The 13,835-nt window shown below is 45.2% G+C and overlaps 1 protein-coding gene across 1 annotated transcript; it reads left to right on the top strand.

The window, feature by feature from the left end:
* The first annotated feature begins 710 nt into the window (after positions 1-710).
* On the top strand, positions 711-13,551 carry LOC121489802 (corticotropin releasing hormone binding protein). Its single transcript, XM_041753154.1, has 7 exons — positions 711-868; positions 1,191-1,284; positions 1,954-2,111; positions 3,383-3,593; positions 5,281-5,429; positions 9,419-9,536; positions 12,842-13,551. Exons 1-7 carry the CDS (start codon positions 788-790, stop codon positions 12,997-12,999), a joined length of 969 nt encoding a protein of 322 aa, XP_041609088.1. The 5' UTR covers positions 711-787; the 3' UTR covers positions 13,000-13,551.
* Positions 13,552-13,835: the final 284 nt, after the last annotated feature.

Here is a 13,835-nt window from a genome sequence, read left to right as displayed (position 1 = left end):
CAAAAAACTGGACCAGAAAAAAAAAAAAAACTGGACCAGGATAAAGCGAAGACTAAGGGACAGAAAGGAAGCTTGAGGTGTATTATTATTGCCATATTCTGCAAAATCAGACTTCAGCTTCTGTTCAGCCCCTGTTTGGAACTAAAAACACTCAAGAAAAAAAAATAAAAATAAAAACACCTCAAGTTTCTTCCTGAGAGGCGTGGGCAATTGTGTGACAGCTATATTCTCTGATAGTTTCCAGCTATCAGAGAATATAGCTGGATTCTCTGATCATGATTCCATCCAAGGTTCTGTGACAAGCCAGCATGATAAGGTTATGTGTGTCTGGGTATTTTATGGTTGTGTGTGACTTTGTCACTTGGCTTTGCAACACGGAGAATTCCCTAAGTACCCACAGGAGAAGATAAACCAGCACTTGGCAGCTCAGGCAAAGTGCCCTCCTTTATTCTTTAGCCTTACTTCCATCTTTCCCCCACAGTTTAGTTCAATAAGTTTTAAGTGCCTGAAATCATTCTTGGTGAATGAATAATGCTGGACCACTCTGAAGATATGCGGCTGCGAGGGGGACCCTCGTCATCAGCGCGCACTCGTCACCGAGACAGGGTAACCCATGGTTACTGAGCCCAGATCAGTGAAGGGCAGAGAGCCCCCCCTCCTCACTGCTCTTTAAAAGAGGCCCAGCCAAGGGACCCTACCAGCTCCTAGCTCCCAGCCTGGGCGAAGGTGCGGGAAGCAAAGCCTGAGACCTTCAGCCGAGCGAACCAGCTGCGGAAGCAAGGCCAGTATGTCTCCGTCTTTCAAACTTAAGTGTCACCTCGTTCTGATCTTCCTGATGGCTCTACGAGGGGAGACCCGGTACCTGGAGGTGAGCACCTTCGCGCCGACCCGCTACATCGTCTGCGCGCGGGGCCGGTCCTGGGGGGCCGCTCAGCCTCCGCTGGGGTCCGCTCCCCGCTCCCCCCCCCCCGCCCCCGTCCTTTCTCCCTTCTTTCTCCGGCTTTCCCCTAGGCTGGGCTTCCTCCCCGCCTCTGCGTCCCTGTCCCGGCTCCTGGGGATGCCCTGGTGGGATGCAAGGGGTCGGGAGCTGTGGTGCGCTCCTTTATTGCCTTCGCTGCGGGGCAGGGAGAGCGCCCGGCCCGGCCCCTTCCCACCCTGAACTTTCCCGACTCCTTGCTGTTCCCCGGCAGCTGCGGGAAGCGGCGGACCGCGACCCCCTCCTGCTCTGGGGCGCCCGCCTGAAGCGGGAGCTGGCGGGGGAGCCCGAGTACCGCCGCGCGCTGCGTGAGTCGGGGCTGCGGGCGCCTCCTCGGCGGGCGGGGGGGGGGGAGCGGGGCGGCCGGGGGGCCGGGGGGCCGGGGGGCCGGGGGGGGTGTCCTGGACCGCGGGGGGCGGGGGGCGCTGGGGGCCGGGGGATGTCCTGGACCGCGGGGGGCGGGGGGCGCTGGGGGCCGGGGGGTGTCCTGGACCGCGGGGGGCGGGGGGCGCTGGGGGCCGGGGGGTGTCCTGGACCGCGGGGGGCCCGGGGGGCGCTGGGGGCCGGGGGGTGTCCTGGACCGCGGGGGGCCCGGGGGGCGCTGGGGGCCGGGGGGTGTCCTGGACCGCGGGGGGCGGGGGGGCGCTGGGGGCCGGGGGGTGTCCTGGACCGCGGGGCGGCGGGGGCGACTCCCATGGGGTACTGTGGAGGTCGGAGCCGCGCGGGGGGGGGGCGCCTTGGGGGGCGGGGGGCTGCCCTGGACTGCGGGGGCTGCAGGGGGGCCTACTCCCATCGGGGGCCGCGCGGGGCGGGGGGCTGCCCTGGACCGCGGGGGGGTGCGGGGGGGTGCCTCCCACTGGGGGCCACGGGGGGGCTGCCCTGGACCGCGGGGGGCAGGCGGGGGGCGACTCCCTCCGGGGCCGCGGAGCCGGGCCGGCCGACGCCCTGGTGGCCGCAGCCCCCCGCCGCCCCCGCAGGGTGCCTGGACATGCTGAGCCTCCCCGGTCAGTTCACCTTCACCGCCGACCGGCCGCGGCTGCACTGCGCCGCCTTCCTCATCGCCGAGCCGGAGGAGCTCATCACCGTCCACTACGACCTGGTCTCCATCGACTGTCGGGGCGGCGACTTCCTGAAGGTGAGCCCCGGGCCCGCCCCAGAGGCCGCGGTCCCGAGCCCCTCCCGCGCTCCCGGCCGGCGCCCCGGGACTCGAGCCCCGCCCGCGGCGGGAAGCGCTGCGCTGGAGGAGAAACCCAGAAACCCACCGCGCGCCGCCCGGGGCTCAGGGCTCAGCGGAGGGGCGCCCGCCTGCCGCCCAGGGCGTGACCCCGGGGCTCGGGCTCTCCCGCGGGGGGTCCCGGGACTGCCTCTCTCTCTGTGTTAAGTAAAATCTTTGCCAAAAAGAATAAGACAAACCGACGGGCACCGCTGCTGGGGGCCCCCAAGAGGGCTGGCCCTGCGTGGAGCCCGGCGGGTCTCTGGGGGCTGCCCCAGGCCCGGGAGCGGGGCGAGTCAGGTCCCAGGCAGCCCGCAGGCCCCAGGCCCCAGGCCCCAACCTCCCCACGCGCCCACCCCTCGGGGTTCCCGTGAGGCGCCCGCACCCACACAGGCCCCCTGAAGTGATCCTGATTAGGACCCCCAAGTGGAATTATTTTGGAATCTGTCAAACTCCTTAGAAGAGGACCAGTCCGCGAAGTAATAGGTAGCTGGTAATTTTGGTGACGAGCTAGGTTGGACCCTTAAATTGGAGACCTGGGGTGATTTAAGAGGCCTGTCAATACAAGTCAACAGTGACCTTTTGTCCAACCACAAACTTTAACAAGTGAAGGAAAGAAGTCCTAAGTGGCCTAATAGCCATCGCTGTTTGAGCATTGAAGGTAGTTCTTGATATTTTCATATGAAACAAGAGTTAGAAAATGAGGAAAGTGGGTGCAGCTACCTTTGGCCAAGTAGGTAAAGTTGCTGCTCCAGTTTTTTTTTTTTTCTTTTGCTAGTTTTGAGATATTTTGTTAGTATGTCAATGAGAAGAAGGAAGAGACAGGCTGAAACCCAAATCATGCTTGTGTGGAGTTCTTCTGAAGATGGGATGTGTGCAAAACCTGACCCAGATAAGAATGTAAATTGTCTATAGTTTCATTTACCAAGAAATTATCAAATAGAGTATAATAAAGTTTACTTACTTTAGATACTTTAAAGCTTATGAAGAAAAAATCATTAATAATAACAGGTGCAAACAACCTTCAAGGCCAAAATATAGAGAGATGGAAGTCAAGTAGACAGGGGAGAGCAGGTTGTCAGTTCACTTAAGGCTGCAGGCTCATTGCTAGATAACTTGCTCCCTTTGCGATATACCTGTGACTTCAGGAGTTGATGGGAATGATCATCTATGTCTGTGTTTTCTGTTGGAAGGTGTTTGATGGTTGGATTCTCAAGGGGGAGAAATTCCCCAGTTCCCAGGATCATCCTCTCCCCACCACTGAGCGGTACATAGATTTCTGTGACAGTGGCCTTAGCCGAAGGAGCATCAGATCTTCCCAGAACGTGGCCATGATCTTCTTCCGGGTCCATGAACCAGGAAACGGATTCACCTTCACCATAAAGACAGATCCCAACCTCTTTCGTAAGTGGGCTCCCTCTCTTCTCAGTGGGAAGGCAGGACATGGAGGGCGGGTCAGATCTGCTTTCCAAAGGTAGTGTGATTGCACCAGACTAAAATGGGAAGGGAAGAATGATTTGAATGGAAATTCTTTTGTCATTAGAAATGACCTAAAGGATATTTCCTATTCATTACTCTGAAAATCAATTCACAGGTTTTAATTTATTTCCCAGGCTAGGTAGGATATTAATTTTTGGTGGATAGAATTTTGTTTCGTTTTTTTCTTTAGTCTTTTTCTAATCTTCTGAGGCACTACAATGGATTCAGTAGCAAACTTTAATCCCTCTGAGTCATTCCATTGATCTGGGGTTAGCTTGAGGAATCAGATCTGAAGTTACTTTCTTAGAGATATTTAGGCAAAGTTCTATCTGGGATTGGTAGACGGATTTCATGTCCTAAGCAGAGGGTTGGACTGAAGGACCTCAGTATTGCTTCCTAAGTCTGAGCCCACCACTCTAATATATTTCATTTCTAATGGGTACACACACAGATGCTGCAAAGGTGAACAGCCCAGGCCTGAAACATGTTACTCTAATCAAAATGAGTTCATTCATTTGCTTATTATTTTTCTCACTAAAAGTGTTTTTTTTTTTAAATGAGGAAAAGAAAAAAAAGTCACTCATTTTTGGCTGCATACAATAGTATTAATATTAACACTTCAAATGGTGGAAGAATGGGGTCTAATCTGCCAAAGAATAATTTATTGACTTACCCTGCAATTTTTATTTTTTAAAAAAGAAGCCCCCCCAAAAGTCTATTTTTGAGGACCGGAATAGAATAATCCTACAAAGCAACATGAAATGTTTCTCCTATATTTCATGTGGTTAGAGATCAAAAATTTTCTAGAATCACCAAGAGATTTCAGTTCTTTTTGAAATTAAGTGTAATGTAAACAGACAAAGGAGGAAGAGTTCTGACCTATTCTGACCAATCAGAAATCTTTGACCCATGAGCAAAAAAACTCTGATACTTCTAGTCTCATAGGAGAATAAATTTATTATAAGTCTAGATTTGAGATACAAAACAAATCAGAAAGTCTTATGATAAAGTTAAATATTAATATTTTCTTTTTAAAATATTTTACCTTTTAGTCAATTTACTACTTAACACCCAGCATATATTTATTCAGACATAAGTCTGCTTTCTTTTTTTCTCAACCTGTTTTGTAACTGTTTTTTTAATTTATTAACTTCATTATTTTAAAAATATCATTATAGTTCCAAGTTCAGTGAAGGAAGGTTTAGAGCAGGCAGGGTTTGAGTTCTGGCCTCACCTTTGAGCTTTTATTCTTCTAGATATGCAGCTCAAACTTGGACCCCAGTTAATGAAGTGTTTCTAGAACTTCTTCTACTTGCTAATGTTGTTTGATTATTAATTTATGTCTTATATTTGTTGTAAACAAGGTAACTCCTTGAGATTGAGATTGGAAGCCCCTTACTCCCCAGGAACTTCTACAATGACCATACATCACTGGTGATTTTTATGCCTCCCCCCACTCCTTCCCAATTCCAAATTGCCCTTGTGGTACATATTCTCGGACAGGCTACAAGGCCCTAGACCATAAACAGGAGCCTCGAATAAGGATAGGATCAAGTTCTATAAAAATCCAGCACACCAAATAGTGAAAATGTGATTTTGTATTTCCACAAAGCCTGCAATGTGATTTCCCAGACCCCAAATGGAAGGTTTACTCTGGTAGTCCCACATCTGCATCGAAACTGCAGCTTCTCCATAATTTATCCTGCGGTGATCAAAATATCTGATCTCACCCTGGGCCACCTAAGTGGTCTGCAGTTAAAGGTAAGTTGCTTTCTTAATTTCCAATCACTTACTAAGACCATGGCTTCATCAGAGAAGGAGGAATCGTACGGGGCAAACATGGTCATTAGCAAATTGCAGGAGCATGTGCTTCCATCCACTGTTGGTCGCAGGTGTGCTTGCCCTGGCTGCTTTGATGAAAGCCCCTTCTATTTCCCTTACGCTGCACGTTGCCTACTCAGGTGCCCCTTCTGATTACTTGACTCCTCTTGTGATGTAAGAAATGTTTTCAGTTGATAAAGTTGTGGCATATAATTACAATTGAACTCTCTTGTACTTGCCTCTTTGACAAAAATTCTCTCCTCGCAGAACCTAGTGTGAGTCATCTACACAGCTGTTTTCTGATTATTGGAATGTTTTATGACATGAAGGAAGTATCTCAGTGACAGAACTATGTGATGAAGGAATGCTAAGTGTAGCATAAAATATAAAATTGGATTTTTATATCACAAAATACAGTAAAATCTTGAAGTTCTTTTTACTTTATATTTAATTCAATACATTTTGCATGAAAATATTACTTGAGGATCTCCATCAATCTGTATTTCTGTGAACTTCCATATGGACTTTACAATTAATGCTGAGCCTGACCACATTTTTTTTTTAACACTGCCAGTTTCCTTCCTCTGAGTCATTCTCATTTCCTTTCACTTTCTCATCTTCCCAGGTTAAGATAGCTCATGTATTTGCTGACATCAAAGACAGTTATTGTTCCTAATCAGACAGATTTCAGTGAAAACCAAATAAATAGGACCAGCACTGAATAAAAGGTGTATATATAATTTCCTTTAAGCACTAAATTCATAGGCCAGTGCAATGGGCTTGCTGGGTTCCAGAAATAAAAAGAAAGTTAGAGCGGGGATGATGCTGGACAGCATCAGAAAGATGGGCAGAGCTAGGGCGTGGAGATCCCAGCAGGGCATATGAAGGAGTTTGAGTTTATAAGTGCAGTGGAAAACCACTGAAGGGGTGCAGGCAGGAAAGTGACACAACCCATTTGATTATGTTCAGGTCCGGTGAGAGTGGCTGGAAATTACTGACCTCATGACCGAATTAATTAACAAGGTCCAAATGGGGAGGGAGAGGATTACTTAAAGGCCGTGCTGGCTTTGTGTGGTGTATGGGCCATGGGGTCCAGAGTGGTACGGCCATTGTCACAATCTAGGCAAGAGATGATAGTGGCTTTGTCCAGGGAGCCAGACCCTCAATGGAAAAATCCAGGGGATTACTTCTTTTTTTTTTTTTAATAAATTAATTTTTATTTGTGTTCAATTTACCAACATACAGAAAAACACCCAGTGCTCATCCCGTCAAGTGTCCCCTCAGTGCCCGTCACCCATTCCCCCCCCACCCCCCGCCCTCCTCCCCTTCCACCACCCCTAGTTTGTTTCCCAGAGTTAGGAGTCTTTATGTGCTGTCTCCCTTCCTGATATTTCCCACACGTTTCTTCTCCCTTCCCTTATATTCCCTTTCACTATTATTTATATTCCCCAAATGAATGAGAATATACACTGTTTGTCCTTCTCCGATTGACTTACTTCACTCAGCATAATACCCTCCAGTTCCATCCATGTTGAAGCAAATGGTGGGTATTTGTCATTTCTAATGGCTGAGGAATATTCCATTGTATACATAAACCACATCTTCTTTATCCATTCATCTTTCGATGGACACCGAGGCTCCTTCCACAGTTTGGCTATTGTGGACATTGCTGCTATAAACATCGGGGTGCAGGTGTCCCGGCATTTCATTGCATCTGAGTCTTTGGGGTAAATCCCTAACAGTGCAACTGCTGGGTCGTAGGGCAGGTCTATTTTTAACTCTTTGAGGAACCTCCACACAGTTTTCCAGAGTGGCTGCACCAGTTCACATTCCCACCAACAGTGTAAGAGGGTTCCCCTTTCTCCGCATCCTCTCCAACATTTGTTGTTTCCTGCCTTGTTAATTTTCCCCATTCTCACTGGTGTGAGGTGGTATCTCATTGTGGTTTTGATTTGTATTTCCCTGATGGCAAGTGATGCAGAGCATTTTCTCATGTCCTTGTTGACCATGTCCATGTCTTCCTCTGTGAGATTTCTCTTCATGTCTTTTGCCCATTTCATGATTGGATTGTTTGTTTCTTTGGTGTTGAGTTTAATAAGTTCTTTATAGATTTTGGAAACTAGCCCTTTATCTGATATGTCATTTGCAAATATCTTCTCCCATTCTGTAGGTTTTCTTTTAGTTTTGTTGACTGTATCCTTTGCTGTGCAAAAGCTTCTTATCTTGATGAAGTCCCAATAGTTCATTTTTGCTTCTGAGGAGCTGTACACAATAGGGTTGTGAAGTACTTCTCATTCCTAAGAATACCTGAGAGGTTGGGAAGAGGAGAAAAAAGTCATCAAGTGTCAAGGAATAGGTGTGTCCAACTTGTTTGTTTCTGTTTGGTTCCCCCTTATTTTAGCTCCTAGTTCTTCCCAATTTCCTTCCCATTTCTGTCTCTGGGGCCTGCCTTTTCCCCTTCACCACCTCCTACTGAAATTTAGACCCTGAAGAACCAAGTGGAAAGTCTAGTCTTAAGAGATGTTCCCCCCGGACATCCTCTACTGAAGGGAAAGACAATTAAGGTTTTTTCCCTTCACCTCTTATGCGACTCTTCATACAAGAACATGAGCCTGTACAGAGGGAGACTAATGAAGCCTCTCTTTCATTACCGGATGAAATGATGTATAGAGCATCTAAGCATAGGACCCAGCAGATAGTGGGCGCTTAAAAAAAAAAAAGTATGTCCCCATCTGCTTCCTTGTGTTAACCAAACACTTGGTGTTATTTTCTAATTTGTTGTTTAGTTCTAGTTGTATTTCAGTGCCTTCTAGATGTTCGAATGTGTGTGTGTGTTTATGTATGTGTGTGTTTAACATTGTCTATTTTAGATGTTCTCTATGTGGCAGGGTCTACCCGGTTCATTTCCAAGCACTTTGGCACTCTGGGCTAGATCTCTCCAGAGTATGCCTCACTGAGGATGACTGGCAAAGCTGGCTGTGTGATCATGGGGGACAGTGCAAGATGAAAATGTGTATGTAGGTCCTTATTTTAGAGTTAATGAAAATTGCAAGATGGTGACAGCAGAGCCTTAAACCAAGCACAAGGCCCTCCTAAGTGTGGGCCCTGTGGGCAAAGGTGGCATGCTGATGAGGCTAGCAGTGCAGATCACAGGAGATAGGTGGCCCAAAGTGCAACATTTGGAACTGAGAGTGGCTGGTTTACTTCTGTGGGAAAGTAAAGTGCAGGAATTGCTGTGGACGAGGCAGCATGGAAAAGATGAAGGGCAGTGGAAAATAGTTATAGTGGATTACTTCTGCTTACATTCTGGCTTCAAGCAGCTTGAAATAAATTAGTTTTAGTTGAGAGAAGAAAGACAATGGTAACTTTACCTACCTTGAGTCCCAAAGGAGGGTTCTCTTCTTTCTTTAACATTCTTAGAACTAATCTAAATGCCTATTAGTAGAAATGATAAGGATTGCCCCAATAGCAGGTAATGTGCTTTATAAAGAAGAAGAGGTGAGTTGAAGGACAAACTGATATAAAAGCCCTATTTATAAAAACTGACTGCATGCATTAAGAAATTCGAATAATTCAGTACATATGTCCAGATGATTTAAAAAGCAAAGCATTTTTAGATTCAATTTTCATTCATTTTATGTGGAATTCACAGATTCCCATTTCATCATTCCAGTTCTTGAGTTTATAAAATTTTTTTTAATGCACATTTAAAGAAAATGATTACTCAACTGATTTAGAAGAGCAGTTCTTAGGATCTTTTTTTTCTTTCTTATAACTGTCTCTTAATTTCCGGAGTCCTGGTTGTTAAATTAAATGGCACTGCCAGGATGTCTAGGGCTCATTGAGTGAATTCACCAACTTGAGATTGGTCAAATGGTTTGACTTCTGTAGTTGATTGAAAGCTATCTTTCTCTGCTTTATTCTCTTAGAACCCCTCAGCAGGTTGTGGCGGAATAGGAGACTTTGTAGAGCTGCTGGGAGGAACTGGACTGGACCCTTCCAAGATGATGCCTTTGGCTGACCTCTGCTATTCATTTCATGGCCCTGGTGAGATGTTTCTTTGATAATTATTTATGAGCCTATCAAGATTCCTTAAATAAAACTTGATACTTCCTTGAAAGAAACACCTTAGATTTTTTTCTTATACATGGGCAGGCAAGTTCAACCCAAAAAACGTCCATTTTGCACATTGAGCCAATGTAAGGATTCTTACACTTGAGCAAATGTATAATATCGAGAATTCATTACGAAAATATCTGACACTGGGAGAGAAGCCTCTGAAGAAAGAGGGTATATGTTTAAGGTTAGCCCTAATAAAACCATGAGCACAATAGAGCTTTTTTGTTCTTCGCTCTTTCCACCTTCTCGAAGGTCCCTGCTTTCATCCTCTAGAGACTAAGAAGTTTACTCACTGAAAATAGATGGATCAAATAGATGTATCATCAACCACTAATAGTATAATAATGAAGTAATATCTTTTTAAAATAATGGAGTAATATGTAAATACCTTTTCCATATATATGCATATGTATGTATTATTCATAATACATAAATTAGAAAGTGATAAGCTTTATCAGAAATTCTCAGAAGTGCCGAATATCCCCAACTTCTAGGGGCAAAACAAGCCTCTGAAAGAGCAGTGCAAAACCAGAAATACATTCTGAAATCTGAAAGTGGTCACTGGTAATGAAAGACCAGTTTAGTGTACAGCATGCCAAACAGAACCAGATATTCTTTTTTTTTTTTTTTAAGATTTTATTTATTTATTTGAGACAGAGAGAGCACAAGGGGACTGTGACAGAGGAAGAGGGAAAAGCAGGCTCCCCGCTGAGCAGGGAGCCTGATGTGGGACTCCCTCCCAGGACCCCAGGGTCATGACCCGAACTGAAGGCAGATGCTGCTGCTTAAGCAACTGAACCGCCAAAGCGCCCCAGAACCAGATGTTCTTTGTTAGGGATCAGTGAAGATTTTCCATTGGTTGATGCTTAGGTGGGGTGAGGGTGGCTGGGAATTGCTGGTTTAAGCTGCCAGTACATGTGGCTTTTCTCACCTCTTGCTGTGTCCTCTGAGGCACTGGATCCTTCCATGCAGGGGGGCACCTGCAAGGAGATGCATTTGCTCCGGATAAGAAGAGTAGATTAAGGTCTAAAGAACACTCGCGCCCTAAAATGTAGGTAATTGAAGCCAGAGTGATTTTGGTGCGTGAAGTCAAATAATAAGTAAGTAAGGTACCATTAACAAAGGAAAGGGAGCATGTTATATATATCAAAGTGTAGAGTAAGATCATGAAAAGAATAAGCTTTCAAATCATTTAAAGAAAATTAAATTTAGACCTCCTCATAGAAGCTTAACCTAGACTCCCAGGTGCTTATATAAAAATAATTAAAGGGTTTATATGTATTACATCCCTAAATTGGCTTTTACCTCAATAAATACTTGGCTGTTTTACTTCATTTGAACCCAGGCACAGGTTGTGAAGTACCTGTTATGCAGTGATAATGCTAGAGTGTGTCAGGATGTGGGCCTTACCGAGACAAAGTAGTGGTGCTGATGGGGGAGATAGACAAAATTAAACAGCGGTAAAAATTATTGTATAGAAGATAAGTCTTGCCTCAGCAGCCAGCTCAACACTGGAAAAATAAAAGAAATTTTTGATAAAAGTGCTATGAGTTTCAATGTATAGGTGTTCAGTCACATCTGCACTTGAAGATAGATATAAACATTGCCAGATGCTCACACAAATAATTGATAAGATTGAAAAGAAACAATGAATAAGATTGGATTTAGGAGAAATCAGGATATCAAAAGCCATTCCATATAAGAAGCCCAGAAAAAGGGATCCCTGGGTGGCGCAGCGGTTTAGCGCCTGCCTTTGGCCCAGGGTGCGATCCTGGAGACCTGGGACCAAATCCCACATCGGGCTCCCGGTGCATGGAGCCTGCTTCTCCCTCTGCCTGTGTCTCTGCCTCTCTCTCTCTCTGTGTGTGTGACTATCATAAAAAAAAAAAATCCCAGAAAAAAAAACGAGAGTGAAAAGGTACAGGTGGACAATACAACAAAGCAAGTATATTCATGTATCTAAATTATGCAAATGATTTCTTGCTTATATATAAACAGTTACTATCTAGGCTTGGAAAATAAGAAACAGGTGATGATTTTTTTTTAGTTGACATAAAATCCTGCAGTCTACTCCATCCTCCAGCCCTGTCCACTAAACACCCTTTGGGTCCTTAGTAGGACAACCAAAAACTGCCCCTGCCCCTTGGAACCTGCCCCTAGAGGGCGGTGCCGCCCCTGCTGAGAACACGGAGCAAGAGCAGAGCGCAGGGTAGAGCTTTGGCCTCCACTGCCTTGGCCATGAAAGCCTTGCAGGGAGAACATGAAAAGTGCAGAGACATCTTACTGCCTCTGTTAAATAACAAAAATCCAACTGAATAGATTAGTAAAATCTCATTGGCTTTATTTAAAAATTCATGAATCGGGCAGCCTTCCATCTAGCAAGTAGAGGAGTCTCCAAGGCCTTGTACAAAATGGAAGTTGCTTTTTTTTTTTATAGAAGGAGGGTGGGACAAGAAATTTGTCCAAAGAAAAAGATTGTTTCATGGGCCACCTGGGTGGCTCAGTCAGTTAAGCACCTGCTTCCGGCTCAGGTCATGATCTAAGGTCCTGGAATACAGCCCTGCATCTGGCTCCCTGCAGACCAGGGAGCCTGCTTCTCCCCCTGGCCTTCCCCCTGCTCATGCTTGTGCTCTCTCTTCCTCTCCCTCTGAAATAAATAAATACAATTTAAAAAAAAAATCTAAAAAAAGAGATTGTTCCAGACAAGGCCACATTCCGTTAGGTCGAAAAGCAAGGTGCCTTGTCATCCAGATTGCATCATCTTCCTTTTGGGGGATGGAGAGGGCCCCTGTAGCTGACTCACGGACACGGATAGAAAATTCCTGACTGGTTAAGGCCACCTTTTAGAGGAGGTTGAAATTACAATTAGATTAGATATTAGCCCCAGTTTCGGTACAAAACTGGTCTGAAGAACACCATGTTGGGCCTGTGATTTTCTTTCTTTTTTCCCCCTGTGATTTGCTTTTTAACTCCACTTTCCAGCCAGTTTTATTTGGCTAACAGTGTTTTTGGTCATGAAGAAAACTGAATTCAATTTCAGCTTTCTACAATTAATTATATATTATAATAAAAATGAAAACAGAACATTTCATCTGATGGCAGGTGCATGGGTTGAGTATGTGAGAGGAAGATACATCCCCTTGATTTCTTTATGTATAATGGTCTTATCAATGGAAATGGTTTGTGTGGTTTCCAACCTGCAGTGAAACTTTTACTTTTTCCATGAATTATAGCCCAAATGAAAATTGGCTGTGACAACACAGTGGTGCGCCTGGTCTCCAGCGGAAAGCACATAAACCGTGTGACTTTTGAGTACCGCCAGCTGGAACCATATGAACTGGAAAACCCAAGTGGAAATAGTATCCAAGAACTCTGTTTGTCCGGTCTTTGAATAACCAATCCCAGTGATGTACATGCTGCTAGCTAAGTGAGTTTTTAATGGCTATTATATATGATTTTGATGACAGCTAGTCAAAAGCCTTTCATAACAGTCAGTATTCCCAAGCGTGAGCACACATTCGACACACCCAAGCAGACACACCGTGTGCACAAGCATGCATTATTTTTTGTACCTTATTTCTTTTTCATTTGTAATATATGAATGACCACATGGCAGACAATAGCCCCCCTTTGGTAGAAAAACAGTTTTCTTTTGTTCTTTGGTATGCTACAAACCTGAAATGGTAAGGCAAAGGCACAGCAATGGGCAATAAGAAATTGTATCTCAAAAAAAAAAAATGTATCTAAAGGGAAAATACCATAAAGAAATTAAAATAGCGGTGTTCATATCAGTCCTAGAGCAGAAAACAATTGAATGGCTGTGTATGTGTATACCAAAGTAGTTGCATCTGTTTGTTATTCTATTTGTAATAGGTAACAAATTATAGCTACTATTTATTGATTTGTAACATCTTGTTTCTAACAAAACTTTGTAGGATGGAAAAAAGTTTCCATCCACAAGTAAAAACGTGAATAAATGTATCAGAATGCTGACACCTTGACATTTTGCTTTGTTTTCCTGAGTAGACCCCTCCCTTATTACCATTAGAAAATAATGTTCTCTCATGTGATGCAGAACCAAGTGCTGAGTTAAGTCATTTCAGAGTTTTTACAGCTAGTAGAACTCTGGGCCACTGGAGTAGAATTATTTAGAGCAAGAGGCAGGATTACACTATTTTCACAAACAACACAAATGGTCTTGATGGGGAAGCAGGATGCAGAAATCCT

The sequence above is a fragment of the Vulpes lagopus genome, chromosome 4, assembly GCF_018345385.1.
Source record: "Vulpes lagopus strain Blue_001 chromosome 4, ASM1834538v1, whole genome shotgun sequence".
Classification (NCBI taxonomy): domain Eukaryota; kingdom Metazoa; phylum Chordata; class Mammalia; order Carnivora; family Canidae; genus Vulpes; species Vulpes lagopus.
Note: the sequence above shows the minus strand (reverse complement) of the source record. Positions and strands in the feature narration are given on the sequence as shown.